This window comes from Thrips palmi, unplaced genomic scaffold (genome assembly GCF_012932325.1).
Source record: "Thrips palmi isolate BJ-2018 unplaced genomic scaffold, TpBJ-2018v1 HiC_scaffold_16, whole genome shotgun sequence".
In the NCBI taxonomy this organism is placed as follows: Eukaryota; Metazoa; Arthropoda; class Insecta; order Thysanoptera; family Thripidae; genus Thrips; species Thrips palmi.
Window position 1 is genome coordinate 11,397,425 of NW_023144625.1, and position 27,339 is coordinate 11,424,763.

Below are 27,339 nucleotides of genomic sequence, written 5' to 3' on the forward strand. Positions count from 1 at the left end.
TGGCGGACCGGACGGGGGGTCGTCTCAAACAATCGGGCGCCGCGAGGTGGGCGACGGCGGTGGAAGGGGAGGGTGAGGAGGGCGTCGTCGTCGGTCCTTGTCGGACACGATGTGTTTTTAATCAGGCGGGGCCGCGCTGAATCCGCCCTGCAGCCGGCTCCGAACGGTGCTTTCGGCGGCCTGTCTCTCTCGCTCTCACGAGGCGACCCGCCGCTTCCCGCAGGCCGCGGGGTCGCGAGAGAGACAGATTGACGATGCTCGCGCTGTCATGCCTTTCATTCCGCGTGTTGGGCGCGCTCATCCGCTCCAGATGGGCCCGCTGTGTTTGGCGCTGTGGTGTGCACCGCCCGGGCACCGCCCCCCGCGGCCCACCCTTCCGCCCCCGGCCCGCCCCCGGCCCGCCCCCGCGCCACGCCAAGCCCCTACGTGCCCCTCGGCTGGTCGATATAATGCCGCCTGCACGGGGGCCGCGGGGCCTAGGGGCCGGGGGCAATGCGGGGCGTGGCGACTGACTACGCCACTGGCTACGCCACTGGCTACCAACGGCTACGCCTCGCTACGCAGCCCCCGCTTGACAGGTGACCGCCGGCAGCACATCGAGAGGAGCCTCAGCGGGATGCCCTAGAGCGATTCCCGCCAGTGGGTTCCCCGCTCTGTCTCCCTCGCACTCACACTGAGTGCTCCGTAGGGGTGCGCGAGAGGGACAGAGCGACGAGAGTGATGCTCGGGTTCGCTGCCGGACCGCCGGACCGGTCACGACCCGTGTCGAGCACCGCCCGAGGTCGCAACCTCTCCGCGCGGACCGACCCGGACCCTTTGCTCGCCCTGCAGCGTCCGGTGCTGGACGTACGAGCGTTTACTGAACAGCTTTTCCGTTGGACATTGTTTTTCCGGTGCGCTGCGAAAACAAAAACTGGGCGCTTTTCAAAGGGGCCACTCCCCCTGAATGGATCGCCCCTCCCTCGCTTACGCCCCGGACAGTACAGAAAACTTTGAATGATCGATCAGTGTCTGTCAGTCCCGGGTTCGAATCCGTGCCGCGGCTCGCTAACCCTCCTGGGGCCCGAACGAGAAACTGCTGTCGTCCGCACGGCGCCCCGCGATCCGGAAGAGGGGACCAGTTGGACTCGACATCGGGAAGCGTGTGGGACTCGCATCAAACACCTGGGATTCCTCGTGGAAGGCCATCCCATGACGTCATCACCATTTGTTTGATCCGGGCGATCCGGGTCCCATTTGAGAAACCAAGAGCTGGAAATGAAACGTGAGAGCCGCGACGGCCAAGCAGCATTTTTCCAGTTCCGAGTATAGTTTGGCGGTCGCTGGAGTAATGAGCCGCGCGAGACAGAGAGAGATAGGAATTAAGAGAGAGGGAGAGAGAGAGAGGCCGCGTGGGACTGGACTAAATCTGTCCAGGCCACGGGGCCAGGGCCCTGGCGACCACAAATCAGGACCCCCTCTCCCCACTACCACCAGCCACCCCACTCGCCATGGTCCAGTCGCATGATGCCAGCGGGATTGTATGTACGTGCAGTGTACAAGGCCCTGACACGAATTTTCAGAGCGCGAAGAGAGAGAGAGAGAGAGAGAGAGAGAGAGAGAGAGAGAGAGAGAGAGAGAGAGAGAGAGAGAGAGAGAGAGGAGGGGGAGACGTGCGGAGAAAAACGGCGAGGGGGGCGAGGGCGAGGAAGCCGGGGGTTATTTACTCGCTCTTCTGATGACATTTAATTTCCACGCGTTTATGCTGGGCTGCAATGGCCAGGCCCGGTTGATTAAACGGGGCTGGTAACACGTTTTGACCCCCCCCCCCCGTGTAAACCGTTTCATTCTCGGACGCATTTTTTATCAGTTTGCGCGCCACCTCCACTGCAAGTCGAGTCTCGGCAGGCATCCCTTTAGTGCACTTTGTTCAATATGCGGCGCGCAGCTCTCAACTACTTGAAGAATCCCCCCCCTTTCCCCCCCTCTCTCTTCTTGGTTATCTCCCCCAAGCCCTCTCCGAGCCAGCGAACCACCCCCTGCAGCACTTTGCGCACGCCGTCCGGGCCAAAAAGAGCGAAAAAGACTGTGCAAGGGGGAAATAACAAGGAAAAATTGAGGCTTCGCCTTTTGACCAAAGCGGCCTCCCATCACGTATCAGGGAACCGTCTAAAATTTTGAGTTAACCTGGTCACGTTGTAGAAATATCTTATCGGGGTTATATATCAGTCCACGGTGTGCCTCAGTAAATTTCACGCAACACCGCCGATCGTCTCGAAATTTCTAATCAAAGTCACTCCCACCACGTCCTACTATCACGAAGTCGCGAAGATCTAACCTAACCTAACCTTCCCATGAGCGCACCCCTGGCCCTTACAGTCCTTGCCGAGCCACCCCGGACATTAAGTGTTTTCTCGGCTCGGACACGAAGGTAATCTAAACCTGGCAGACGCCCTCCAAGCGTCCGACGTGCGTCTCGGTCCGATCGGATACACTATCGGATCCACTGTCCGCCACCTTGGGGTCCCGAATGGGAAGGAAGGGGGAGGGGGGAGGGGGGGGGCATTCACTTTTCGGTGGCAACTTGAAAAGGGGTCGTATTGCGGTTGCCGTTTTTTACGGTCGTAAAACTTGGTCACGGGGGTTGGCTAAGTAGCTCTGGTTCCCACGTCTAACGACCGTCCGCGCCCCGCCCCGCCCCGCCCCGCCCCGAACCACCCCTCGGGCCGTCCCGCCCCCGCAGGTCGATCCATGCGCCTTGTCATGCCAACGCATGTCCGCCTAGCCCGGCCTAGCCCGCCCGCGATGCGGCCCTACAGGGCCACGACGGTGATAACCGGAACTGGCATTAATTAACGAGAAAGTGTGATTAATGGGCCGTTAACGCGACGCGCTGTGATTATGTCTTAAATTTGCTGCCCTTTCCCCGTCACTTCGCACCATGACGTCCTCGGACCGGACTGCTGGGCCTGCTCGGCCACTCGGAGTTAATCGTGTCGTAGAAATAGCGAACAACTGTCCAGCTCTGTGTGTACATATATATTTGGACGAGGCGTGTGTGTTCACGAGCATGTGTATGTGTGGCTGGTGGCCCTGTTGGTAGAAGTGTGTGTGAGTGTGCGTGTGTGTGTACAGCTGTACGCCAATCGCCCGATGTACACAACGCTGTTGGCTCTGCCACGCCCCAATCGTGTGTGTGTGTGTGTGTGTGTGTGTGACAACAAAGTTAGTTACTGGAGTGCTTCCGTAAAAGCCGTAACACGTGGCAGCCCCGCCAGCTCGCTCGTAGGTCATTGTAATATCACTCCGGTGATATTCCCAATTCCCAACGTGTTTGCCGACAAAATATTAGATTCATTTTCATTCGTGACCCCGCCACTCCGGCCGCGCCACACACCTGAACACTCGGCTCCGAAAGAGAGGACAGGGCATCGATCCGAATGTACTTGACCCACCCTGTCGGGGCTCGTCGTATATCAATTCGCGACATAAAAAGCAGCAAGTGGCCCGGAATCGAACCCGACACCTGTCACTCTTGGAACCGGTGCGCGAGTGCACTCGACTACGGGGAGGAAGCCTCCCCAAAATACGCGGCCGGCTTGACCGGCTGGTACACCGCAGCCGATGAAGTCGGCCGGTGCAGCAAGGCCAACACGGCGCCAAGGGCGCTTTATTTCGGGCTCGGTTTGTTTGTGTGGCGGTGCGGCGGTGCGGCAGTGCTGCGGTGCGACAGTGTGGCGGCGCGGTGCGGTCCTGCGGCGACAATAAAGGAGCCAGAGTGTCGCCTTTCCGCGGAAAGCCAAACACGAAAGCCAAGCACCCACTGGTGCCGCCTGTGAGTCAGGCGGTGACTCGAGGGGCTCCGGGCCCGGAGCAGGCTTCGGGTCTTGTGCCTCGGGCTTCGTGGCTCGGGCTTCGGGACTCGAGCCGCAGGCTTCCAGCCTCCGGATTTCGACTTCTGGCAAGGTCCGGGACTAGGCGGGCTTTGGGGCGAGTTTGAATGGACAAAGGGCCGCGGGCCGGGCCGCTATCCGTTCGGCTTATCGGCGGGTTGTCATGGCGGCACCGCGACAGACGCCGCCTTGATAACGCGTCGCGAGCACGCTGCTTTTCCGAACAACCCGGTCTCTGTCGCACTCATGGAGCGTTCCGCACAGAGCCGCTGTCGGCGCACGCGTGCGCGAGCACTGTTCGGATTCCATAGGATTCGCTTGTTTCCCTCTCTCGCTTTGCTCGTGATTAAAAACGAATGAAAGTTAGTTAGCGAACACAAGTTGAGGGCGACTGGGGGTGGGGGCTGGCGTATTCAACAGGCCCGAACGAGGTAGTCAGTCCCGTCGTGCAGCCCTGCGCCGCGGGTGGGCCTGCCGTGCCGGGGCCATTGCTGCCTCTCTGGGTTATCACTGGAGACGGCCTGCCTCTGAGCCTCGGCCGCCGCGTCGCTTTGAGTGGGATCGAATTACGGATTGGGCGGCTCGCTGATTGGAGTTGGGGTGCTCTCTCCGCGCCTCCATATTTCCAAGTCCTTTCTTTTCTCGAGGCGCTCGCCAAAAGCTTGGGGGTGATTTGTGGACGACCTTGTAGTGCGGGAACTGGGGCGCTGTGCCCCTCCAGCCCAGCCAGCCCCGCCAGCCCCGCCAGCCCCGCCCGCCAGCCCCGCCAGCCCGGCGCCTGGCTTCCGCGCAGCTTCGCAGCTCGCACTGCGTATCGACGATCCCATTTGACCGAGCTGCGACGGCGTGGTTTTCGCTCGCAGTGTCGTGCCGGAACGGACCCGAGGGGCTCTGCGCTGCGCTGCGGGGCTTGTGCAGCTTGGCGTACTGCGTACTGCGGGTGCATGCGGTACGATGCGGTCAGACAGTGCCGGTGGCGGGGGCTGGCGGGGGTCGGTGGGGTCCCTGCTGAGACCGTTCGGGGAGTGTTCGCGACGCAGAAGGGGGCTCGCCAGGATTGGCGTGTTTACGTCGTCGGCCTCCCGACTGGGCATGGCAAGGCAGGCGCGGCGCTTGGCCGCAACACCATACAGAGAGTCGTAGGCTCGGCCGAAAAAGCGCTCACTTGTTTCGGCGTCAATGGGCGGACCTTGTTTTTAAAGCTGCGTTGTGTTTCAGGCGCATGCGCAGTTTGTCAAGGAGCTCAGGGAGAACTCTGACGTAGGTACACTTTGGTCGTCGCAGCGCCACTCGCCTTAGCGCTGTTTGCCGCTTGGAAACAGCGTCTTCAGTTCGTAGAGTCCTTTGGCCCTTCCTTCACGGCCCAATGGGCCACCAGAGACACACTTGTTGACGCTGTTTCCGAATGCGACCCCTTTCTTAGCGCAGTGCCTGTCCGTAACGCCGAGCATCCGCTGAGCGCTGCAGCGCTGCAACATAGCGGCACTTCCCCCAGAGCTAGCCGCCATTTTAACACCTCTGGGATTAATTGGTTCAAGTTGAGCTGGTAGCAGAAACAGACCATGCGGACTGGCGTGCATGGTGGGGCTTGCGCCACACAATTAAGGAGGAGTGGAGGATGCAAGGCTGCAAGCCAAGCGGTAGCGCTACGTCTGGATGAAACCTGCTAGTTTACAGACGGCTGCTGCAATTGCAGTGCACAGTGCGGAGTGCATGGCGCCGCATTGCGTTGCATGTGGACACTTGTTAGTCAGGAAACATGACTTCGTAGATTTTTTCACCGTTTTCGACTGTGAGGAGTCCTAAGTTCGACGAGAAATTGATGACACCAGCTAACTTACTTTCTTTTCTTCTGTTTCAGAAACAAGCACTTTTGGTGCGGCAACTGGAGGAGGAACTGAGGTTACGGGCAAGAGGACCATCAGTGGAAATGCACCAGCAAATGGAAATCTTATTTCAAGAGAACGACCATCTCACGAGAGAGCTTTCAATCATGAGAGAAACCGTAAAGGTAATGTCCCAGCGTCAGCACCGTAGATCTAGTGCGCATTACAGTGGCCGAAGAATAAAGAGGTTAACGAGGCGTTTCTTTCCGCTGCGCAGGAACTAGAAATCCGGGTCGAAACTCAAAAACAAACGCTAGCTGCAAGAGACGAGTCCATTAAGAAATTGCTGGAGATGCTACAAAATAAGGGTGTTGGTGAGTTCAGCCTATTATTATGGGCAGCTCTTAACAATTGGCATAAAGGGATTCCTCCTGCTAAGATACGTGTAACTACTACAAGTCAAGGATTATCCATGTGGTAATACAAATAGAATCAAAATAAAAACGTGTCGTTCTATTCAACTCGAAGACGTATTCTAATTTCATAGAAGCGATATAGTTAACGGGCTCTCATCGCTGGATATTGTAGTTGAAGGTATTCCACAGGGGAGACCTTGACTTGTGTGTTTCTTTGTATTGTATATCGGATGTTTCACGGGTGAAATACAAAAGAATATATGCTTCATGATACATGGATTAGCTACCGTATAAAGTATTATAATATCTTAAAAAAATAATGCCAGCATAACGCCGAACTGATATTTATGCACTGTTTGAAGAAAGCTTTGCTTTGATTCCGTATCGTATGAACGTTACAGGAGTGATTGCATATAAACTATAAATATATTAAATGTTTTATTGAACTTAGGCGCTTTTGCTTGGGTGTTGTTGTGATGCATACAGAACCATTCAATTTAACATATCATTGATTCTCTGTGAGGCTTTTATTCAAGTGAAACTTATGTAACATGAAAAGGCTGTGACAAAAATTGAAAGCGAAGGATCACTATTTTTTGAAGAAGTATTATGCGACGTTTGTTAACGATATCATCCGGTATGAACGCGTTTCTTGAATCACGCTATCCTATGTTTGTCTTGAAACGAGGTTCCAGTATGAATGCCCAACATCTCAGTCATTTTTTGATAAGCACTTTCACCCTGTTACGGTTTTTTAAGATATACCGTAAAAAAACTAAATTTAATATAAAACATATCTGTCTTAACATAGCACGTTTCTTGCATGAGAGTTTGTATATGCCAACAGTCCTTCGTCACCTCGTATCTATCCCACAGCTTCCGATTCGTTGAGTGATGTATGTGCCAATTCAAGTTTGTCAAGTGATTTGCATCTCTTGTAAGTTGCGTGAGTGGGAGCTTCGGCGTGTTGAAACATCGAGATTGTCTCGGCAACTTATTTTTCCACCTTAACCAAGTAATTTTTACTTGGCCTTTCTTGCACTGGCCCAGACGTTATGATGCTTGATGTATATCACTACTGTGTTGAAGTTGGTGTGAATGGACGACCATGTGGTTCTGTTCTAGGCAAGGATGAGGAGAGGATCATGTTGCAGCAAATGCAGGCCCTGGCCCAGAAGCAGGTGCTGCTCTCTTTCCGCTCGTTCGCACTTTCCTATACCTTATCCCCTTCCTTAAACGGCTTACCACGATATTCGAGCTGATGACTTTCAAAATCACTTTGCACGCATTTTGTCGTGTCTTTTACCGTCACGATTTTAGTTTTACCGGTTTGTATTTGCCAGCTCTAGTATTGTGATCCGAGCCTCTCCTTTCCTTAGAATGTACTATATATATTCCTTAAACTTGCACAGAAAATGCAGCAAGTTGTGGTGTGACGTTGATATCTATTCCTTTAGTAGTGATTTGTATTTGTTCCTGTATTCGGATCCGTGTCGGTCTGTGTTTCCATGTTGATGTGATGTATTTGCCTTGAGAGCTGTAACATGATTTTGATTGGAAACTCTTTCAACACACCGTTGGAAATAGCTCGTGCAGAAGCCATCTTATACGATTCTGCCTTTATTAGTGGACCTGTCAAAATTTGTTAACTGGCATTACACAATTTTGCGGGGCTATGTACGTTGGATGTAGCGGTACTGTATTATCAATACTTATCTTCAGCTGTGGCTATATTTGCTCGGCGCAAAATTATATTTAGAAGTGAAGTTTGAAAAAATAATTGCTTCATATTAAATTATTCATCGGCCTTTATTGGTGATGCTCCCTTTTGCATCAGCGCTATGACTTTTCCCAGTAGCTTCTGTGGTATTATTAAATACTCTTGGGTACACGCGTTGATGAAAGAACTCACAACTTCCTGAAAAGTGGCCTTCTACTCTTCCGAGGGTTTATAAGTATGACCAGTAGTCCATTCTCCACTGGATACATTGTACACGTGTTTGCTCTTTCAATGACCGCTGGACAAACCACAATAATTCCCCCTCAAAAAAACATCAAAATCTACAGCCGTTACATTTAACAGCATGGCTAATTTTGTCTTAAATTTGAGCATGAACGGTCCGTTAAATACTCTTTGCATTTGAAGACTGCAATCAAATCTTGCGGACCTTTCTGCTGTTTATGTGGGCTTGTTACCTTTCTGTACGATGTGAGAATTCTTTAAGTAAATGTTGCATGAACCGTGCATTGATCAACTATTAGAAATTTCACGCAAAATATTTTCCAGTACTTCACAATTAATCTTACTTTGACACAGTCAGTCACATCCACACGGTTTGGTGTTTATTCGCTTATCTATTAGACTTAAAATACAAACAATCAACTTTAACATTTTTCTACTTCATTCTGACGCCTTATGCACTGTATATTCCCGGAAAAGTTAGATTTGCACGCTTTGCTCGTTTGAAACGGTCCATATAAATGCAGGCGGCCACACTGCAGCCCATGCTTTCTGAGCTCGCATTGACAATTTACCTGTTGGATCAAGTCACCCTACAGGCTACAGGAGCAAATTCTGTCCACGATTATACTGCACCGCAAAATCATATGGGAATCCGTTGCTTTTGCTGAACTCATAATCTAGATTTCAAACGTTTCTTTAATGGCCGCGTGAACGGCCTCACTGGCTGTTCGCCAAGTAATAGGCTCCAACCGTGCTTCGCGTAGATTTGCTTGTTTCGTGAAAACTGCTCCAATACGCGCTTTGCCCACGTGGCAGCATGTGCCACAGTGGGTTCGGGTTTACTCAAACAGATTAAGATGGCAAAGCCACAGGTAAGGTTGCTGGGTTAGTGTGAGGCACTCACTACATCGTTCTACGTAAACAAAACACCTAAAAACGAAAAACACATTAAATGAGCGTAGGTCAATGGAAATGAGGTCGGCCAGGTGGAAGCGGAGTGGCGATTTGGCCAGGTACATTGATTAATTTCGATGTTGATTTCATGAACCGTATTTGCTTGCCTGGTCTCCTCAGCGTAATATCTTTGTATACATTACAGGTGTGGTATCTAGATGTGATCGTGGAGAGACACGTAGTCCACGAAAGAGTAAAAAAATGAATGGTCGTACCTAGATTGTTGTCGATGCTGGCCAGCGCGCGACGGCGCTGCTCAGGTACCGGCCCTTGCAGCGTCCAATAGAGAATTAATTTGCTTTGATGTACATAACAACTAGGCGTGGGAGCAGCCTGCACAAGAGGCTGGTTTGTCTATGGGGGTCAGCGTGTCTGCAGTGTGGAATGCTAAAAGCAGTAGCAGTACAATTTCTCCACAATTAAAAAGAAACAAAACAACCAAACACCAAACCTTAGTGTGCGCATACGTCCACAGCATTTTTACTATATGTTTGACAAAAATACTCTTGTCACACACTGATTGTTGCACGGCGTAGTCTCTTGACGCAAAAAAAGGTTGCCTACAGTCAGATCAGATAGTCACAAACTAGCCCTCAATCTGCAACAATGTTTTCCCATTTTCTTTCGAAGTAATAGAGACACGATAGAAACGTTTTGTTCTCCAAACATTTAGGTTCAAATTATTTGGCTAAGCAGATGGATTGCTACATTCTTCCTACTTTTCTACTTCGAAAATTATTTTTTGTTTTGTTTTTGTTTCATTTTCTGTTTGTTGTGTTTGGAATGTGTTCGTAGGTGGTAAAATGGTAGACGAAGGTGAGGGGGCGTTAGAGGTCCTGCAGGCTCGGCTTCTCGAAAGTGAGTCCATGGCCCGACACTTTGAGAGTCTGGCCCAGGAGCGAGACCACCAGCTCAATCAGGCTAACCGAGTGAGTAGCCGGGGAGTTACGCGAAGCGAGCCAGTATCGCAAAGAATGCTGTGCTCTAGAGCGTGGCAGACTTGGCGAAACCGTGTTGTCTTCGGTCACAAATTTTCGATTCCCATGCACGCATGCCATGGAGTTCAACACGTTAAATTGAATTCAAATAATTTAATAAAAAGGCACTGAAGTGCGAAAGTGAATAATGGTCAAGTTTATTTGACCTGCAGGAATATTGTGCCCTTTTCAAATGGCTAAAGCTTTCTAACCTAGACGATCGGACTCCATGGTTACCGTCTCTTTTAAGACTTAAGCGTTCTTGTACCTTTTCCCTTTTCAAACACTCATTGGAAACGTGTTAACCAGAACACAAAAATAAATCTCCTTTCAAATGGTGCTCAAGTGAACCTGCATTTTTAGGCAAGGGATGAAATTTGAACGTTTAAGTCATAAATTTTACGTGCGTTGCTGGGCAAAATTACTAACCAAGTAGTACGACTGCAAAATTTATTAGTGATCGTAACAAAAGGGACCGTGAAATACAAAAACTCAGTGATTTTGCAGTCTAGCAAACTAACATCCCCTTTCATGTGAGAATTGAGCGGGTGGGTTGGTCTGGCCACTTCCGGGCCTACAACGCTCGTGGATGCCTTTGACTCTGTGCTACAGAGAAGCACGCTGCTTTATTTGAAACCAGGGAGCGGGAAACAGAGCTGCTCCTGTCTGTGCTATGAATCAAACGCCCCGATCAAAATGAGTTTTGTTATGCAAGCACAATCTTCTCATTTCGCATTTCGGATAAAATTAATATTTTAAAATAACGTTTTTGTCAAAAAGATGAAAATTTTTCACCAATATCTACCCTCTACTGCTTGCTCCATTTTGGTCCACATTTCCAATCACAACTGCCAAATTTTGTTCTTTTCTTCGTCATTTTGTGAAGCACTTTATACGATAAACGTTTTGCTGTGCCACTTGTTTTTATTGCTTGTATATGTCACCTCTAAATACTACGCTTATACGTGTAAAGTGTATTTTTATTTTTATTTTTTTATTTTCATTTTGATGGCCTATTTTTGAATATGATTTTCATTATTGGCATGCATTCCTCTATTGCGTTACTCTCTATTGGACCGCCATCTTTGTGGAAAATATTCAGAATAACTACCAGGAGGTATTACTAACTTTAACTTAAACAGACTGCTCGGCGGTAGAGGGTACTATTTCAAGGTTTTTGTTGTAAGTGCAGCGGGCGTAAAATTTTTGTTGAAGTGGGCTTTTGTTGTATGTGCTGTCTTACTTTATAGCTTATAGAAACAAACCTTCTAAAGCACAGACAGGTATTTCGATGGGTTACCAAAAACAACGCATCGAGCAGTTCAAAAGACGTTCAATTTCTTTTCATTCCAACATAAAAAAGTAAATTTCAAAACTAAGATATATTGCGGGTTTTGGGGTATCTACCTGCCCTCCTGGTTTCAGGCCGTCATAAGTTTTTCTCTTAACTTTGGTTGTGGGCCTTATTTCCCACTCAGACAGGCATGTACATTAAATATGACTGTCGTGCTAAACTTTATTTTAATAAGGCTATTTAGTATTTTTAATGTAGATAAAGCATCCACATTTCCATGGGAGGCATTCTAGGCGTTAAGTGTCCCATATTATTACTGGAAGGACTCAAACTGTGGTAGGCTCCATGGGTAGCGACTTCTCAAAGCGGCAAATTCTGTAAAAAAAAAGAAGTCTGCCAGAGAATCTCTTAAGTCGAGACGGTTCGGTAACTTTGGAATTGCAAAGCTTGACTGTGACCGGCGCAGGGCCTTGCCCTGGGCTGGGACTCGCACCCTCCCCACCCCAGCTGCTTTCCATGCGAATCAAACAGTCTCGGCCGAGGTCTCGCACGAGGTGTCGGGTCGCACCCTGGGAGCCAGGCACAGGCTGAGGCAGTCGGGGCCGTGCCTAACCAGCGCTTGTTTGTCACCCTCAGGAGCTAAAAGCTACCAATGAAGCTCTAAGAGCGCTCCAACTGCAGCTAGAGAAGGCATACCACACGCAGCCCAACTCCGCCCCGCCCAACAGTACCCTGACCGCCATCCTGGAGACCAAGGACGCTAGGATAACCACGCTGGAGAAGGAGGTGGCCCTTTTGGAGCAGGAGCTGGACAGGATCCGCGAGCTGGGCGTGCTTGGCCCGGCGCGCGCCGTCCTCCTCGCCTCCCCCACGCTTGACCTCGATTACGCCTCTAACTATCCCAAAGTCGAACTTAACTTTAAGCGACAAGTAAGTGCGTCTCTGTTTTCTGCAACGCCCGGACGCGGCGTCAAGTTGGACGACGCTCAGCGCACCGTGGGGGCGGCCCAGTGGGCCACTCACGGGGCTGTCCTGGGCTGCCCTGGGCTGCCCGTCTAACTCGACGCCGTCTGGACGGACGCACTACCTTCCACCTCACGCTGACCCCTTCCAAATACTGCTGTCGGGCTCATCTAGAATGTCAATGTGGATCCGAAAAACGAAGGGCCCGATTGTCAGTGTGGTCATTCGATCGGGATCGAACCTTCCACCTTGCGTTGGCAATAATGGCTGTTGGTGGGTGGCATGAAATTTGGTGGAGGGATTGTCCTGTGCAAGGTTCTAGGTTCACGTTCCTAGCCGAAAGACTGCTTCAAAAGCTCCCCGTCCTTCCCCGGCTATCGTGTCCTGGACCTGCTATATCCTGCCGTGCTACTAACTGTCCTGCACTTAACTAAGACTGAGAGCTTATCTCTCTTTAGGACTATATTTGTGTTTATGTTTCAACCGTCTATAGACAGAGGGGATGGAGTAAATGCAGTCGGACTTTGCCGATTTAAAAAAAACTGCCGGGAGCCAGAAAAATGACAGTTCTTCTTTCATAACAGTCGTTATCAAACAAAGCAGTGGCAGGGCTCAGCTGCCATTCTAATTTTTTGCCGACTTCCTAAGTTGGTGCCCGGCGGACTGGCTCAATAGCTACTGCTCCCCCCTGTCTCCCTTCTTCTTTGCATCTGTCGCTGAACGGGGCTCCCCCTTGGAGTTCCCAAGCTTTGTCTTTGTGTTGTTCTCCCCCTTCTCTTCATTTTACCACCTACAGGAGTGTCTCGCACTAACACAGCATGGCTAAAACTCCAGCATGCAAACCCTCTAGACGTTGCCTTGGTGACGTACAGGCGTTCGTATTATGTGAGTGTGTACCGAGAAAACCCGAGCCACTACGAAACAAGCGAGATCCATCGTTTTCTTTTCTTTTTCTTATATCTGGGGCAGAGCGCGTTCGGTGTACACTAGCTTTACTCAGCATGGTTTAATTATCGTTTTTCCTCGCATGCTAAAAAGTATCTTTATTTTTCTTGCACGACTGCACAGAAATTCAACGTGTGACACAAACCCGTTGATTAGCTTGGTATCGACCGGTTCCTTCCTGTCTCTGCTTTTCCTCCTTACGCCTCCCGTCTTCCTCTGCGTGCGTAGTGTGTGTCGTCATACCTGTAGTGCTGCATTACAGCATTGTCCTACATAGGTAACGTAGTTCTTAACCCGATCGGATCCTCTTAAGTTCGCTGTAAAGGAGACCCTGTCTGGAACTCGGTTTCTGCAAACCGTATTCATTGACCAGGCTCCGTAATCTGAATTGCTCAGAGAGCACCTTTTAAAAGTAACAAACTTTTAATTGAATATAAACGGCACGTCGGGTGCCGTCTAGCTAGAATCCCGCCGGCCCTCGTGGCCTTCGCGGTCACCGGGACTGACCCTCGGCGTCGTTGCAGCTCGACGACTTCCGGGGGGAGATCCAGCGGCGCGACCAGGAGATACTGGCCATGTCCGCCAAGATGAAGACCCTGGAGGAGCAGCACCAGGACTACCAGCGGCACATCGCCGTGCTCAAGGAGTCCCTCTGCGCCAAGGAGGAGCACTACAACATGCTGCAGGCTGATGTGAGTACGCTGCACCTGTGCCCTGTCGCCACAGGCTGGCCGCGCGGAGCGGCGCGGAGCGCGTGGCCTAGGAAGCGCTGTCTGGCGTCGGGCCGTCTGTGCCCCCCAAGGGCCGTCCGCCCCGGTCCGCCCAGTCGCAGCATTCGCACTGAAATCGATACAGGGCCCGCCGCTCCGCCGTCCGTACTCCACGCTGTCGTCCCTTCGCGCCCTTCACGCCCCCTTCGCGCCCCCCGTCCGCCGCGCCGGCACGCCAGCATCCCTCCCCGTGTTCCAGTTTCACCGTCGCGGTTTCAGAAAAGGCCGCAGGCCAAAAATTGCTTCAAGCGACTATGCGGCCCGCTGCCCGCAACCCTCTCTCGTTCCCCAGTTCCCTTTCTCTGTAAAGCACCGCTGTTTCCTCTTTTCCTATCGAACTAAATTAAGCAATTAAAACAGGCCGCAATCAACCGGATGCTGCTGATTGGGAGGACTCTTGGCTCTGAACCAGGAAGATATAAATTAAAGTGTATTGCCTCCTGCCAGGTGGAGGAGCTGAGGCAGCGCCTCGAGGAGAAGAACCGCCACATCGAGAAGAAGACGTCGGCGGCCATGCAGGCGACGCAGGACCGGAACCGCCTCAACAACGAGATGACGGAACTACGCGACCACATGGACATCAAGGACCGCAAGATCAACGTGCTGCAGAGAAAGGTAGCACTTGTAGAGCCCCGCTGCATGCAGCTTGGGTAGCTTTCAGTGGTGTATGTATAAGTGCCTTGCACTGTGGCCGCAGGAAAAAAAATCTGTTTGGTCGAGCAAAACTCCAGGCACGTTCTGAGTTGCTAGAGGTCTCAAAGAGACTTTGAATGGACCACACGGTGAAGCCAATGTATTTCTCTTTGAATATGGGATCTACCGGCATCATCCCGTCCTGCCAGCGGACGGTATACCGTATACGAATCGTGTCTCGAGTCTTTTTCCGACCTACACAGGTGTCCTGAACCACCGCGCGCCTCGACTTTTGGCGCGGACTGTCCCGACAGGTCGATTTATTCGTCCCGATTTACGTACCAGGCAGAGCTTTGAAACATTTGCAAGTCCATGTTGTCCCGCCAGCCTTATGTTTTCTGATGACAGCCCCTACTTGGTGTGCGTGACCAGTCTCGCCACGTGCTTGCAATGGCATTACGACGTTTTTATTTCATTATTATTTTATTTTTTTCAGCTTTAGCGACCTTGTTGTTTCTGTTGTTTTCTGTTGTTAATTTTTCATTAGGGTCACCAGTTGCGTACTGTGTCTTGTGTATTATTTTGCTGTGATTATTTTGCACCTGATGTGTAGAGAGTTGGAAAACGTAGAATTGCGGTGGCCCCCGACGTTAGTGGCGGCCGCGTCGTAGCGGGGTGGGCCCCGGAAAGGTACGCTGCGTTCTTTTTTTCTTATTTTCACTTTGTTTTTATTTTCATTTATGATTTTGCATGCTGGCTTGCGGCGGCCTCGTTGTGTTGGTCTGGCGTGACGTCTGACCTCGGGCGTCGTGTTGCAGATCGAGAACCTGGAGGACCTGCTCAAGGAGAAGGACAACCAGGTGGACATGGCGCGGGCGCGGCTGTCCGCCATGCAGGCCCACCACTGCTCGTCCGAGGGCGCGCTCTCCTCGCTCGAGGAGGCCATCGGCGACAAGGAGAAGCAGATGAACCAGCTGCGCGAGCAGCGGGACCGCGCCGAGCAGGAGAAGCAGGAAGAGCGGGAGCTGCACGAGCGCGAGATCGCCGAGTACAAGATGAAGCTGCACGCCTTCGAGAGCGAGGTGGAGAAACTGCAGGCACGGCTGGACCGGGCGCAGGTCAGTCGGTGGCTTTGCTGGACAGGAAAAGATCCTGAAAGCATTTTCAGTCAACGTCTTTACGCTGCTAGTAGTTTTCAGATATGAACTCGGCCATGAGAGAAGGGCACACCCTTCTCTCATTGGGGAGTCAAAATGGCGGCCCGCGACCGTGGGGCATCCTTACTACTGCTGTCATTCCATTTTTCCGCAGGTGGAGAAGGACCGGCTGGAGACGCGGCTGGAGTGCTCGCAGTCCGAGCTGGGCAAGTCCAAGGCGGAGCTGGACAAGGCGGCCAGCGAGGTGGGCCGCAGCGGCGCGGACTGGGAGGCGGCCAAGCAGCGCCTGGCGCGCCTCGACATGGAGAACGACCGCCTGCGCCACGAGCTGGAGCGCTCGCAGACCACGTTCGGCCGCAGCACTATGTCCACCAGCGCTGAGCTGGACCGCGCCCAGGAGCGCGCCGACAAGGCCAGCACGGAGCTGCGCCGTGCACAGGTGAGTGCGGTCGAGGTGCGTCTGGGCCTCTGGGCTGACAGTCTGGATTCACGTCTGCATTCGGTTCCAGGCGGAGCTGCGCGTCACGATGGCCGACACGGAGCGGACGCGCGCCGAGGCCGCCTCGCTCCAGGAGAAGCTGGAGAAGTCCCAGGGCGAGGTGTACCGGCTCAAAGCGCGGCTGGAGAACGCGCAGGGCGAGCGGGAGTCGCTGCGTGAGGAGTACGAGCGCATGCAGTCCTCCGTCAGCCGGCTGCACAGCGAGCGGGACAAGAGTGTGGCCGACCTGGAGAAGGCCCGCGAGGAGCTGGAGCGCACGCAGGCCACCCTGGGCAAGGCACAGCTGCAGCAGGAAAAGCTGCAGAACCTGCTCGACAAGTCCCAGACCGAGGTGGACAAGCTGCAGGAGCGCCTGGACAAGACCACGGGGGAGATCCGAAAGGTGAGCAACCAGACAACTTAGGCTTTTACCGAACCAATCTCAATTGATCCTGCTTACATTTTGAGAAATGGTGCCGTGTTGCCGTAGTGTACTAACAGAATGACGCCCCTTGCAGATCCAACTGGAGAAGGAGAAGCAGACGTACGACTTCGAGAACATCGAGTCCCAGCTGGACAAGGCCCTGGGCCAGGCCACGCGCCTGCAGAAGGAGCGTGAGGGCGTGCAGCTCGAGATGGACAGAATGCGGGACAAGTACGACAAGGTCCAGGTGGGTGTACCTCCGGCATACTTGGACTCGGCAACTAACTTCTCAACTGTGGAGTGCTAACATTGTTCTGGTTTGGGGCGCGCAGGGGCTGACCGCGCGGCTGCAGAAGGAGCGGGACGGCTTCCAGGAGGAGGTGGTGAAGCTCCAGGGCCAGCTGGCCAGCCAGGCCAGCAAGGCCCAGCGCGACCGCGAAGCGCTGCTGGCCGAGCTGGACGCCATGAAGGAGCGCCTCGACAAGTCTCAGGTGGTGCGCGACGACGCGCTCGCCGAGCTGGACCTGGTCAAGGACAAGCTGGACAAGGCCCAGCTGCTGGCCACCAAGGCCCTCGAGGAGAAGGACAGCGTCAGCAAGGAGATGGAGCGCCTACTAGAGAAGTACGACCGGTACCAGGGCGAGGTATACCGCGTGCAGAACAAGCTGGACGCCACCGAGGCCGAGAAGGACAGGCTGCAGATGGAGGCGGAGAAGGCCACGCTGCTGGCCGCCAAGTCGCGCGAGGAGTGCCGCAAGCTGCAGGAGGAGCTGGCGCGCGTGCAGGAGGCGTTCGACCGCGCCGCGCTGCAGCTGGGACGCACGCGCGAGAACGAGGACAAGTTCAAGGAGGACATGGACCGCATGTCCGTGGAGCTCGACATGATGCGCGAGCGCTACGAGAAGGCCCAGATCGAGGCACGCCGCATGCAGGCCGAGCGCGAGAAGGTGCAGGGCGACCTGGAGCGCGCCGGCTTCGAGCTGGAGCGGGCGCACGCGCAGACCGCCAAGACGCAGGCCAGCTACGAGAAGGCCCAGGAGGAGGTCGCGCGGCTGCAGGTTGAGGCCGAGAAGCTGCACGATCGCCTGGAGAAGGTGACGGCCGAGGCCCGCAAAGCGCAGTCCGAGCTGGAGCGCTTCCGCGGCGAGGCCGACAACCTCCGCGAGGAGGCCGAGCGCTACGCCCTGCGCGCGCACGGCCACGAGCGCGCCAAGGAGGAGCACGACCGCATCCGCCTGGAGGCCGACATGCTACGCGACCGCCTGGAGAAGGCCGGCCTGGAGCTGGAGCGCGGTCGCAAGGCCGAGCAGGAGGTGCAGCGACTACGCCAGGAGCTGGAGCGCGTCGAGGGCTCGCGGTCCAAGTTCCAGTACGAGCAGGAGCGCTGGACCAGCGAGGCCGACAAGCTCCGCGAGGAGCTCGAGCTGGCGCTGCGCTCGCGGCAGGAGCTCGAGGTCCGCGCGCACGAGCTGGGCCTCGAGGTGGACCGGGCGCGCGCGGACGCCGCCAAGGCCGTGGGCGGCCGCGACAAGTACGAGTCCGAGCTGGAGCGGCTGCACATCGAGTGCGAGAAGGTGCGCGACCGCCACGAGAAGCTGCAGCTCCGCGCCGAGGTCCTGGAGCAGGAGAACGAGCGCATGCACCACGAGCTGGCGCAGATGGAGCGCAGCGTGGCGGACCGCAGCGGTGCCGAGGTGCAGCGCGTCGTGGACCGCCTGGAGAAGGTGCAGCAGGAGAACGAGCGCCTGCGGCTGGAGGCGCAGCAGATGCAGCAGCAGGTACAGCAGCAACTGCAGCAGCAGCAGGCGGCCGCCGCGGCCGAGGTCGCCAAGGCCCAGCAGGAGGTGCAACGCCTACGGCAGGAGCTGACGCAGGCCGAGCGCACGCAGCAGCAAGGCTCGGCGGCCGGCGCCGACCTCTCCAAGGCCAACGCGGAGGTGCAGCGGCTGACGCGCGAGCTGGAGAAGTCCCAGCTGCACCTCGGGAAGTACCAGGAGAACAACGAGGCGGCGCGCATCGAGTTCGAGCGCATGGCCACCGAGCTCGACCGCATGCAGGCCAAGCTGGAGCAGGCCCAGGCCGAGGCCGCGCGCGCCGCGGACCTGGAGCGGGACCGCGAGGTGCTCAAGCAGGAAGTGAACCAGGTCATGAAGGCCATGGAACAGATGCAGGGCGACCAGGTGCGGTCTCGGCAGGAGGGCGACGTGGTGCGCACCCTGCAGCAGGAGCTGGCCAAGGCGGGCGAGGACAAGAAGGCCATGGCCGTCATGATGGACAAGCGCGAGAAGGCAGTGGCGCAGCTGGAGAAGGCGGTGCAGAAGCTGGAGGCCGACACCAAGCAGCTGCAGACGGAGCGAGACCAGCTGGTGCTGCAGCTGGAGAAGTCCCAGGACATGCTTATGAACTTCCAACAGGAGCTGACGGCCAGCGAGGAGGCCCTGGAGCGCGAGCGGCAGGAGGCCAACCGCCTACGGGCCGAGCAGAAGCGGCTGTCGCAGGACACGGAACGCGGCACCAGGGACGTTCTGGAGGCCAGGGACAAGGAGATCCAGCGACTGCAGCAGCGACTCCAGGAGCTCGAGCAGGGCCGCGGACAGCTGGAGCAGGAGCGGGCGCGCGCCGCCAAGGCCGAGAAGGCCGTGGCCGAGCTCACGCGGCAGGTGCAGCAGCTGCAGCAGCAACTGCAGGCGGCGGCGGCGGGCGGCAGCGCCAACGCCAGCGCCAAGGAGGACATCGCGCGCCTGCTGGGCGAGCTGGACAAGGCCCACGCCGACCTCAAGGTCGCCACCACCGAGGCCGACCGCTACAAGGCCCAGCTCGAGATGCTCGTCACCGAGCTGGAGAAGAGCCAGGTCAGTGGCGGGGCCGGGCCTTGGGGCCGGGCGGGGCGCACTGCCACAGCGGATTCGCTTCGTAGAAGACGTCTCTCTGGCAGCATGAGCCACACACGGTTGTCCGGCCGTCGTCCGCACACGCGCGCTTGGGGTTGTCCCCTCAGCACCTTTTATTTTCGTCAACTTTTGTTTCTTTTTGATCTTGTTTATTTCATTAGGCCTTCTCTGAATTAGCAGTATCTTCTGTTTACTGGATGCTATTTTACTTCCTAGTTTCACTCCATCATTTTTAGGGTTGCAGTGTTACTAAGCTGCGGCGTTTTGTTTTCATTTGTACTCCGGTTAATTTTTTTTTCTCATTGTTTTAAGTTCTGCCTGGTACTGTTATTGGTTGCTTTTGTTTATTTTCGTCTTTGCTTTGACCGGGCGCCTCAGAGCCCTTCAAACGTTGCACCGCTTGCATTGACTGATCTTAGTAGTTGTTTTTCTTGGTTTCACCGTCGCTGCATGAGGGATTTTCCCGTAACGATCGGCCTCGCTGTTGCAGCTCGAGCTGCACGAGTCCAAGCAGCGGCTGGCGAGCGGCGCGGCGCGCGGCGGCGAGGAGACGTCCAACCTGAAGAAGCAGCTCGAGGAGCAGAAGAAGCAGCTGGAGGAGCAGCGCCGCCGTCTCGACGAGTTCCGCAAGGGCGCGGACCAGCGGACCCGGCAGCTGGAGGAGCGGGAGCGCGCCCTGGCGGACATGGAGGACAAGCTCAAGAAGCGTCGAGAGAAGATCGACCAGATGGAGCAGGCCATCCAGAAGGTGAGCCGAGCACGTCACTCTAATTCAATGAATGACACTCGTTCGTTTGGAAATGACGTCACATTCGCGTGACGAACTTTTGGTTAAACTCGGCCTTCTCGCTGTCCAGCAGGGCGCGGCGGGGGCGGGCGCGGCGGCGGGTTCAGCCGACCAGCAGCGCAAGGTGCAGGAGCTGCAGCAGCAGCTGCAGGAGCACCAGAAGCAGCTGGCGGCGGCCAAGGAGGAGTCGCAGCGGTCGTCCGTGGAGATGGAGAGACTCCTGCAGCTCGTGCAGATGAGCCAGGAGGAGCAGAACTCCAAGGACAAGCAGATCCACGACCTGCACGAGTGAGTACAGTACACTAGTGATCCTTGTGTTTCACTGGCAGAGTGGTCTTACGTTGTTCGTTCTCTGTCGCCCAGGGCACTGAAAGCAGCCCAAGCCAAGCTGCGCGCGTCAGGCCCCGCGGCTGCGGCCCAGCAGCTCAAGGAAGAGGTACCGTCACGTTGGCAAGCTTGCTCTTTGGCAATGTGTTTCTCTGTTCCTTTGACTAACCGCCCGTTTCTTTCCCACCTGTCCCCTTACCCTGATTTTATTTTATTTCTTCTTCTTGCTTTGTCTAAACGTTCTCTGCCTCCTCTTACTGCTGCTTTGGACCCGCCCAGGCCGGTGGCTTCTTCAAAGGCCTCTTCTAAGTCACTCGTTCGGCGCCCCCGGTGGGCTGCGCCGCGCGGCAGACGCGCTGGCAAAACGAGGGGCTGAAAGGATTGATAAACTGACTTTAAACTATTTATTATTTGAGTGCTTGTGTGGAACGCAGTCGATTCGCTTGATCAAAATGCGCGTGTGCGTGCGTGCGTGATTGCGAGCGTGCAAGTGTAACTCTGCCTACTTTGCATATCGAAGACAATTTGTTAAAGAAAAAATTCTAAACTATGTGTTCAAATGTGTACTTGTTTCCGACAACGCTTATGACTGTAAAGAGTTAAAAATTGCTAATTTTTTGATATGTGTACATAGTTGGAAACAAGTCAGAAATTATTAACCTAGTCTGAATGCTTGTTGTTGTTCTCTTCGTTGTAAACTACCATATATTCTATCTTCCTTTTTTCCCCACTCGACAATTGTTGCGTAGCTCGTCAACTTTTATTTTTTTACTTCCAATTCTATTTTTGTTCGTTGCGTTTTTGTTTTATCCTTGGTTTTCCCCCGTCCCCATCTGAAACCTGTTAGAACGGCACTGCTGTGGGCGGCGAGATCCTAGATGACCTCCTCTCGGCCCTGGAACCCTCGGTGCGAGAGACGCCCGGCCTGCGAGAAGCGCTGGAGAAGGCGCTGGAGAGGCAAGGGGCTGCAGAGGGCAGCGCCTTGTCCACGGAGAAGGTAGGCCCTAGGATTGGCTGCATTGATTTTCGAAAAGGTCTTCGGCAGTTGTGTGACCCATCATCTGTCTGCAGGACGGCGCCGGGGCGGAGCTCTCCGCCGAGGTGGAAAGGCTGCGCAGGCAAACGAAGGCGCAGGACAAGGCGGAGGCCGACTCCAAGGCGGCGCGGCGCGGCCTGGAGGCCGAACTGTCCCAGCTGCGTTGCCACCTGAAGGCCGTGAAGGAGGCCGAGGCCGTGCGGCAGACCACGCTCGAGGCCAAGCTGCAGGACGAGGTGGAGGCCCTGCGGAGCAAGGTGGAGGCCCTCCGCGTCAAGCAGCAGGACAACGAAGAGGCGAGCCGGACTGCGGAGGCCGAGCGCGCGGCCACGCTGCAGGCCGAGATCGAGACCCTGCGGACTAAGGTGCAGGACAACGAGAGAGCCGAGGTCGAGCGAGTGGCCGAGCTGCACGCAGAGATCCAGTCCCTGCAGGAGAAGCTCAAGGCCAGCGTCGAGGCCAAGGCCAAACTGGAGGCCGAGATCGCGGCACTGCAGGAACACAGGCCTGCGGCCGAGGCCACCGCCACCGGGACGCAGCAGGCGGAGGCTGTGGACCCACAATCGATAAGGGAGGCCGACCAGGCGGCACAGGGGGCCGAGGTCTCTGACCTGCGGGACAGGCTGGAGGAGGCCGAGGCCGGGAAGGCGGCGCTGCAGACAGAGGTGGCGGCGCTGGAGCGCGCGCTGCGGTGCAGCACGGACAGGGAGGCGGCCGAGCTGGAGGAGCTGGCCTCGGCGCTGACGCTGCGCGACGAGCGCATCGAGGAGCTGCAGGAGGCCCTGCGCGAGAGCGTGCGAATAACAGCGCACGAGGAGACGCGCCGCAAGCAAATCATGGGCACCGTGGCCAAGCTGGAGCAGCGGCTGCTGTCGCTGCAGACGGCCTACGCCATCCGCTGCCCGACGTGCAGGCCGCTGCTGCAGCGCGTGCAGGACCTGGAGCGCCAGGCCGCCGAGTGGCGGCGCCACCTCGCCGACCTCAGCCACATGAAGCAGGAGGCCCTGGAGGCCGCCGTCTCGGAGAAGGACGCGCACCTCGCGCTGCTCGAGGTCTCCGGCATCCGCACCGCCAAGCAGGCCGAGGAGGCCGACAAGCTGCGCGCCGACCGGCGCCGCCTCGTGGAAAGACTGAAACTAGTTGTAAGTCCGGACAGTCAAGTTCGAAAAGAGCTAAGTCGCGGGGCCCGGTGTGGTGGTTGAATCCACGGATTCTGTGTTGCAGAACGAGGAGAGCGTCAAGCTGTACCTGGAGCCGTCGGACCCCGGCCGCAACGGCTCGGTGGGCGACGTGCTGTCGCGGACCTCGGCGCTGTCCCTGGAGGTCCCCATGGAGGCGGAGCGAGACACGGACCCGCCGCCCCCCACGCCCGCCGTCAACGGCTGCGCCAAGAACAACGGACACGTGAGTAAACGGCACCCGATTTTGCAATCGGCGCTCGACTCTCTTCTAAGACAGCAACGTTGTGACGCAGATGTCGCCGGACAGCACGGAGTCCGTGGACACCACGTCGTCGCCGTCCTCGCCGGGATGAAGCCTTCAGGCAGTGCCATACTGCGGGGAGTCGTGCTGTGACCGACTCGTCATGTTTTAATTGTTTACTTTAGTTCAAGAGTTGACCAATCTGCTAGCACCGTTTTAGTTGTTACCTTGGTTCGTATCAGAGGACGTAGCGCGGCGCCGTCTGGTCGTACCGTCTGCCCGCAGGCTGCCAAAAAATTAATTATTGTTACTAATGAGTTCACCACTGTGTCAGTTAGTCGTGGAGGTTTGCATTTATATTACAACATATGTTTTGAATCAAAACGCACATTGTAATATTTTCAAGGCAAATTTTTGTACATAATACTACGTGAGTTAAATGATGTAAGTTTTGTTATTTTTGCGAGTCGCAACGAGGCGGTGCCGCCCGGGCCGCCATTCAAGTCTTTACTCGGTAGCATCGCCGCCATGTTTGTTGATATTTTGTAGGGTGATAACGCAATACTCTTGTGCCACGCGGTTTCGTCGCCGTGCACAGAAACTGACATAAAGAAAGAGGAAAAACACTGGTCGCCACTGTGTTTTCCTTACACTGTACAAAAAAACGCTGACTGGCTAGATGAAGTGCACGGAGGACGAGTGGCGTGCACTGTGGAGGAATCGGCCAGCTTGACAATAAGCGACACGTCTTCCTCCAACTGACAAACCGTGTTGTTGTTGTTATTGATGTTGTTATTTTTGTTTCGCTTCGGTAGGGAAACCGATGAGACTTTTTACGAAAATTGTGCGTCCCTTCGCGCCTTGTGCCCTGTCCGTGCCAGACTGCCAGACTGTGCGTGTAGAGTGTAGGCCTAGTCCCTATGTTCGAGCGTCGGCCGTCGGCACAATTGCAGGATAACTCTTTTCATTGAAGGCGAGAGCCTTAGTTGTTAAAACTTTGGTGGTGTGCAAGAAATAAAAGGATATGGGGGAGGCGAACAAGGAGCTGTAGTGTTAGCCCACAATAAGTACTGGCACCACTGGAAACGTAACTAGATGTGTGGAATATTTGTTTTGCTCGAGAGTCACGCTAAAAGTAATGTACCCTGCGTTTTCAAGCCTTATGAGCGAAGACGAGTTAATGTGTAAACCAATTGTTGATTTTAGGTGCAAGCCACATTCCTCATTCCGCTAGACTAGAACAAAATAAAAGTGTTAGATATAACGTCAATTTCTAAGTATTACAATTCTTCTTCATCACGGACCTGATTTTGTGCGCGGGTGTTTTTTGCGTGCTTGTGAGTTAACGGGGATTTGTTTTTTCATAATTGGTGGGGCGGGGCGGGATGAAATAGCGAGGAGGGGTTGTATTTAGATTGAAATTAAACGTTTTGGGTGTATATATGCGAGTAAGTGTAGAGGCGACGAATTGATTAGAACATTCAACTTACGTAAATTGGAGGGGCTTCGTCTGAAAACGGGCACCTGAGCACTGGGTCGTCGCACTGCGCATTAATGGTTTACTACGGTAGTCATAAGGCATGTGCGCTTGTGTTGCCACTTTATCAGCAGTTCAAGAGGCGGGGTTTAGACCCGCAGGAGCTACGTACAACTAAATAATGTTAACGATGTGTACAGACTTAGTATTTATTGTTGTTAAACGTTTGTTTTGAAACATATCTGGTTCTGTTGTGAAAACGCGACGCCCATGACATCACCAACTCGTAGCCACCAGGTGGCAGGCATTAGTGGCATGTTGTATGTTGCGACTTTCTGTCTGCTTACTGTGAATAGTTATACTGACGAATTATATTTTAAACACATATGTTTAAGGTATCAGAACAATAATATTAGATGTCGTTCCCCTCGCAAAATCGTTTGAAATTTGTGGCCTGATGTACAGTATTTTCGTAGGTTCGTCCGACCTGTTCCATGCCACACTTCAATGTGCCCGAAAAAATATTGATCAGACGACTTGAGAAGTGTTTCATGGAATGGCTCTTTCCTTTACGAGTATCTCAAAACCGAATCAAAAGTAATGAAAGTCTGTTTTCTGTGACGCTGCGTAAATGCGTCCATTTGGGGTGATTCGGGGAAGACATTCTTTTGTCCCGGACCACTCAAAGACGACGCGGTCGGACTCATTCATACATGCCCTTAATTATAATACTCTTTGCCGTTGCTCCCCGCTCTCTGCAAGCGCTGAAATTTTCTCTCTCTGCAGTTTGTAAGTCGTTCATACGTTCCCGCGGAACATAGAATACGCTTTTCTTACCTCGAGTCTAATTCTACCCCCTAGCGTTTCCTCTTTCAATCACTATTTCCGCGAATGCCTCAAGTAGACTCGTCTCGAAAGCTTGTTGTTAGGATATAACTGTGACTCAGTGACTGTCAGTACAAATTCTTGGAAAGGGATCCGCTAGTTGAGTGCAACAAAAGCACAACCCTTGACGCATTTTTAATACTCTTTCATGCTTTTAACTACAGTATGAAATTTCACTCCCACCTCATTGGTCAAGTAAATCGTAAACTTGTTTTAACCAGTTTGCACCGAGATATGCCAGCGTCAAAAAATGTTTAAAATACCAAACACTTGAAAGGGTTGTAAATTGGTCCCTTATCTGGTTGCACAACGTGCACCGCGCATTTTAATGAATTTCGATTTGTGGCCTTTTACCAATGTTGTAATCGAGTGGTTTTTAAATTGAGCAGGGCGGTCTTAAGTCTCCCAATTGGCACCCACATGTTACATATCTTGCGATTGTCCTTTTTTTTCTGTGATATGCATCAGAGCCGCTACGTTGGTAGTGTCTAATAATATTTTCGTCTGTTGTGTAATATCATTTCGGACGCGTTGTTGCAGCAGGGAATTATGTAGCTTCGTTTTCCTTTCGTGGTCTTACAAACAACACAATACAATAGACCTAGAAGTATTTAGCAATGCTTGTATTCTGTGGTTGATGATGTACAGTAAGTGCGGAATCTGTTTTTGTTCTGTTGTTTTATCCTGATTTGTGCCGAGGTGTTTCCGAAAGAATGTGTATTGACCAATAACGATGGCATGAAATTATACTATAGTGCAACAAAATATGAGAAAATGATGTTGTGAAATCGTCTGATACCATTAAAGAACATGTTGTTGAATGTGATTTTTGGATTTTTACATTGCCGGCCCTCGTACCTTACATGCATGGAAACAAAACGCCATTCACAATTTTTGCGACCATTTTATTATCTTCACACTTAACAAATAGCTAAAATAACATCACCATGTCACAAAATCGGTTGTCAACTCCCCTACTTGAGTCCACACACTTACGCAACGCACTCATGAGAGCGGCAAAAATTTCTTCGTGCTACTTACGTTGGCCCTCATTCATTCTACTCAGACGAGCGCGTATCGAATGTTCACTTGCCCCATCCTCCGTTGCCACCGAATCCACCGAATCCTCCGTTGCCGCCATAGCCACCGTAACCACCGTTATTGCCATAGCCACCGTATCCACCGTAACCTTCACGACCGCCACGGCCGCCGTAGCCTCCGTAGCCTCCGTAGCCTCCATAGCCTCCGCGGCCCTCACGGCCTCCGCCGTAGCCACCGTAGCCGCCGTAGCCGCCGTTACCTCCGTAGCCCCCGTAGCCCCCGTTGCCGCCATAGCCGCCGTAGCCGCCGCCCCACTGCTCGGATGCGCCCAGGAGCTCGTCGGCGGACTCGGACTTGACGGGGGCCGTGGCGCGGCCTGGCGGTGCCTGCTGCTGAGGCTTGTCGGCGTCCTGGGACGGCGCCGCGCTGGCCAGCGCCACCGCGGCCACCAACGCGAAGGCCGTGAGCGTCACCCGCGCCTAGGAAAATGCGACCGACATCAGCGAACACATCCCAAAATGGTGGTTAAACGGCGTGGGTCGGCATCGACTCAACTCACCATGCTAGAGTCTCGGTTGGAAGATGGTACCTCTGCGTCTCCAGTCCCCAGGTCGAGTGTAGGCCTAGCCGCCGTGGCCCGCCCATATATACCCTCCGGCTGGGGCGTTCGCTTTCAGAACAACACGTCCCATCTTAGCAATGACGCCGCCCGCCGCCGCCGACGGACGGGCAGTCTGGAGGCCGAACAGCGCTTTCGTCGCCTGTCTCACTCGCACTCACGGGGCCATTCCTGGGCGTGCG

At 54.1% G+C, this 27,339-nt stretch overlaps 2 protein-coding genes across 13 annotated transcripts in view; one reads left to right on the forward strand and one right to left on the reverse strand.

The window, feature by feature from the left end:
* The window catches only part of LOC117643186 (trichohyalin), a 36,128-nt gene extending 9,805 nt beyond the window's left edge, over positions 1-26,323 (forward strand). Inside the window, exons 2-20 of one of the 12 annotated variants that reach the window (XM_034381926.1) lie at positions 5,091-5,132; positions 5,734-5,883; positions 5,976-6,072; positions 7,240-7,295; positions 11,939-12,232; positions 13,735-13,902; positions 14,428-14,595; positions 15,432-15,731; positions 15,925-16,209; positions 16,280-16,651; positions 16,767-16,919; positions 17,005-19,524; positions 20,054-20,311; positions 20,421-20,638; positions 20,714-20,786; positions 21,525-21,674; positions 21,749-22,855; positions 22,938-23,117; positions 23,188-26,323. In XM_034381926.1, coding sequence (XP_034237817.1) covers positions 5,091-5,132; positions 5,734-5,883; positions 5,976-6,072; positions 7,240-7,295; positions 11,939-12,232; positions 13,735-13,902; positions 14,428-14,595; positions 15,432-15,731; positions 15,925-16,209; positions 16,280-16,651; positions 16,767-16,919; positions 17,005-19,524; positions 20,054-20,311; positions 20,421-20,638; positions 20,714-20,786; positions 21,525-21,674; positions 21,749-22,855; positions 22,938-23,117; positions 23,188-23,247 — 6,651 coding nt within the window. In that variant the 3' untranslated portion in view covers positions 23,248-26,323. Of the gene's footprint in view, positions 1-5,090; positions 5,133-5,733; positions 5,884-5,975; positions 6,073-7,239; positions 7,296-7,375; positions 9,091-9,176; positions 9,292-9,826; positions 9,961-11,938; positions 12,233-13,734; positions 13,903-14,427; positions 14,596-15,431; positions 15,732-15,924; positions 16,210-16,279; positions 16,652-16,766; positions 16,920-17,004; positions 19,525-20,053; positions 20,312-20,420; positions 20,639-20,713; positions 20,787-20,956; positions 21,121-21,524; positions 21,675-21,748; positions 22,856-22,937; positions 23,118-23,187 lie in introns of those variants that run through there. The other 11 variants (XM_034381922.1, XM_034381923.1, XM_034381928.1 and 8 more) reach the window with 11 other exon arrangements.
* A 58-nt stretch (positions 26,324-26,381) lies between these two features.
* Positions 26,382-27,142, reverse strand: LOC117643187 (glycine-rich cell wall structural protein-like). The gene is made up of 2 exons (XM_034381935.1): positions 27,098-27,142; positions 26,382-27,017 (listed from the first exon to the last, which is right to left on the reverse strand). The coding sequence occupies exons 1-2, from the start codon at positions 27,098-27,100 to the stop codon at positions 26,583-26,585; spliced, it is 438 nt and encodes a 145-aa protein (XP_034237826.1). The 5' UTR covers positions 27,101-27,142; the 3' UTR covers positions 26,382-26,582.
* Positions 27,143-27,339: the final 197 nt, after the last annotated feature.